This window comes from Durio zibethinus, chromosome 24, assembly GCF_047325235.1.
Source record: "Durio zibethinus cultivar Kanyao isolate XHJ-2024 chromosome 24, ASM4732523v1, whole genome shotgun sequence".
NCBI classification, from domain to species: Eukaryota; Viridiplantae; Streptophyta; class Magnoliopsida; order Malvales; family Malvaceae; genus Durio; species Durio zibethinus.
Window position 1 is genome coordinate 15,366,086 of NC_143185.1, and position 3,311 is coordinate 15,369,396.

Genomic DNA, 3,311 nt, shown 5'->3' on the forward strand with positions numbered 1-3,311 from the left:
CAAAGAATCAAAGGTAGATCCTCTCGTTACTAAGTTAGACTGTCCTTTTGCTTGAACCATGACAAATGACACCACATTATCTAGCTATAGGCAGATATAGCTAGATACCAGATAAGAGGAGTTTAACTTGGTTGAAAGTTTGTATTTGTAAGGGATTGCGGACTATGAATTTTGAGCCGTCCCTTGTTGCCTTTGAGAGACGTAAAAGGATAGGGGAAGGTGGGGCTCACCAATTACAGCCAAGCATGCTAGAGGAGATTTGGGTCTATCTTGGATTAGATATCTTAGTTGTGGGTGTCGGTTATTGCTTGCTGCTGTTGCTCATCCCTTCTTCCTGCTGGATAACGTCATAACACAACTTCATGATTCTTGTGGGGTTGTGTGACTTAGCCAGATTGGCTGACTGCCATTAATACCCCACCATCCCACATGCACTTTCCCTAGCTATATGCCTTTAACTCACCCATCTCTTTTACTTTTCTCTATTTATAACCATCTCCATGGCACTGGATAGAAGGAGAAGGAAGAGAGGTTTCAATATTTAGAAACCAAAGATTTCCTTTCTTGGTTTATTGCAACAAAAAAAAAAAAAAAAACACTCAAAAACTCTCTTCCCAAGTTCTAGTTAAACTAGTTTGAGAAGACATGGAAGTGGCAGTCGAGTTAGAAGATGATCTGTTTTTTGCAGACTTAAGCAAGCAAATCTCTCTGCTAATCATGGATGATGATGATGAGGACCCAGTTGCTAGATGTCCTTCAGTTTCTTTCCAGGTTTTTAGTCATCTATATGCTTTTCATTCACGAAAAACATGTTATCTCTTGCATTTTCTGGTATTAACAACTCACTGGTTCATGGATATATAAAAACTGTATTGGACTAATTTGTGTTATCAAAAGTTTCAGACATTCTCTGGAGCAAATTATCCAATAGGACAATCTCCATACCCTCAGGAGCAAATCTGCAGAAGAGAAAGCAGCAAAGGCACAGGAGTTTTTATCCCGAGATCATCACAGCCAAGAAGGAAGCATAGGCAAGGAAGATACAGTTCATTCAGCACAAAGTCTAACAGGCAGCATGATAGCAGTACAAAAATGGTTTCTCAAGCATCTTACAATAATTCCTTTTACCCAAGGAAAGGCTAAGGATAATACACATCCTTATCAAGTGTAGAATTTTATAATTTTATAATTATATATATATCATGGATGATAATATGTACATTAAAAATAATTGAAGAGGTTCACAAAAGGGTCTGCCTCCCTAAATCATGGAAAAGTATGGTGATTGTTAAATAATAAGTGTGATATAGGAAAAACATGTACTTGTTCACAGTGTAATTGAATTTATATATTAATTTATTAATATTAGGCTTTTTTTTATTTTCTTTTCTACTTGTAATTTTATTTGGCTAAGGCAATATTGCATATCCAATTATGCAACCATGGACAAAGACAAGTATATTCTTAAGGCATAAACTTGATTCATATCAGCATGTTCAAAATTCCATAAAAAAAGTACTAAATTTGATTAGCATATTAAAGATTTATATACAACCTTAAGTTATCAGCAATGACCAGTTTCAACTTCAATAACAGCTTTGATCAAACAAAATATGCTCTTTAAATATTATGGGACTGGTTACAGTCATATCAGCAAAGCTGTACGATTGATGAAATGAGCTTTAAATTTTCTTTTAATTATGATATCCTTAATCATTTTGCTCTTTTAGCTTTTTTGACGGCTATGTTGATCCTACTTTGCAAACCATTTTATTTTTAATAAAAGAGATAGGAGTTTAAGAATAAAAAAATTATAAATGTTAAGATATAAATTTTAAATTTATAAAATATTATTTTTTAAATAATTATATAAATTATCTAAATTAAACTTAAGATTCAATCGACTAACTAATTTTGTAATATCTATAGTCATTGTATCTCATTAAAATATCAAGAGAATTTTTCAAAAGTTTTTGATTTGTGATTAAATATATGTAACACTTTATTTATTTATTTATTTTAGATAGGATGAGCATAATTTATGAATTAAGAAATAAAAATCTTAATTCAAAGTCAAAACTTTTATATTTTTTAAGAGTTCATGAACCACTGAACAAAAAATTGATGACACTTTCTCTTATTAGGTTGCCTTTAACTTTCAATCATCCTTCAAGTCCTTTTCTAACAATCATGTTTTCCATATTCATTGCGACAATGCCAATACTTTCATTTCCAATTTTCATGTTGCATTCACTTTCCTGTTCCCACACTGGCAAAACTCCACATGCCACATGATCTTTCATTTCTTTGACAGGGAGTGTATACATTTATACGAATTACGAAGAAAGTATTACTTAAAACCAGGAAAATATCATTAGATGGCAAATCTCTTTCTCCCAAATAATCATGAAAAGTCATGCCCTTCAAAATCAAGGGGTCCCTCATGTCACGTACCATGAAAAGAAAGATCATGAGACGGCTAATTGCTTTGATTTTCTTTAAATAAAAGGGAGGTCCTTTATGTTTTGAAATCTAGTAATCCCCTTGACAACTTGTACAATTCTATATGAATTATTGAGGGAAACAATGGATATTATTGTGTGGGCGCCCACAGATTAGTTCACCATATCTGAAACACCCAATTGGGATAAGTGCTTTGCTTAAAAATGATGAAAAGACCAATGCACATGCAGCCCAGCTCAGTTTGAAAAAAGTTGAAAATGATGAAGCATTTGAACCGTGTCTCGAAGATAAAGCTCACACTATTGCAGCTAGGCTGTAACTTTCAAGACTTCCACGTCCAATCATCTTAAAACGAATGACATGAAACCACTATCTAAAATTCTTTCAAACGAGCATTGATGCCTTGGGGTACTCTTTAGTCATGACATGAGATTTTTTTACGTGGGGCTCGGACCAATGAGGGATTTCAAGTCTCTGGTGAGCATTAAGACATCAATTTTGTTGATTTGGTGAAACAATTTAAAAAAATAATAAATCTGAGTACAAACTATAAAGTTAGTCATGATTGAAAGATCCAAAAGAAAAATGACAAATGAATAGATTTGGAATCTGAAAATGGAGAAAAGGATGAAAATTTTATTATATTGATTTGTATTTTATAATGAGGTTTAAAGTTTATTATATGGAGTTAAACTGTTATAAAATAAAAAATATAATAAATAAAAATAATAATTAAATTAAATTTTATAATCACTTAATCAATATCTAAATTAATATCAAATCAATATTTAATATTACCATAATAATATCATCAAACTAGAATATTATCAAACTATTATTAGAATATC

General features: G+C 31.7%; 1 protein-coding gene across 2 annotated transcripts; it reads left to right on the forward strand.

Annotated features, from left to right (window-relative positions):
* Window positions 1-337: 337 nt before the first annotated feature.
* Window positions 338-1,363, forward strand: LOC111316106 (uncharacterized). 2 transcript variants are annotated; one of them, XM_022918120.2, is made up of 2 exons: window positions 338-771; window positions 898-1,363. In XM_022918120.2, exons 1-2 carry the CDS (start codon window positions 646-648, stop codon window positions 1,141-1,143), a joined length of 372 nt encoding a protein of 123 aa, XP_022773855.1. In that variant the 5' UTR covers window positions 338-645; the 3' UTR covers window positions 1,144-1,363. The 2 variants fall into 2 exon arrangements, with proteins under 2 accessions (XP_022773855.1, XP_022773856.1); XM_022918121.2 differs by having other exon boundaries at window positions 361-771; window positions 904-1,363.
* Window positions 1,364-3,311: the final 1,948 nt, after the last annotated feature.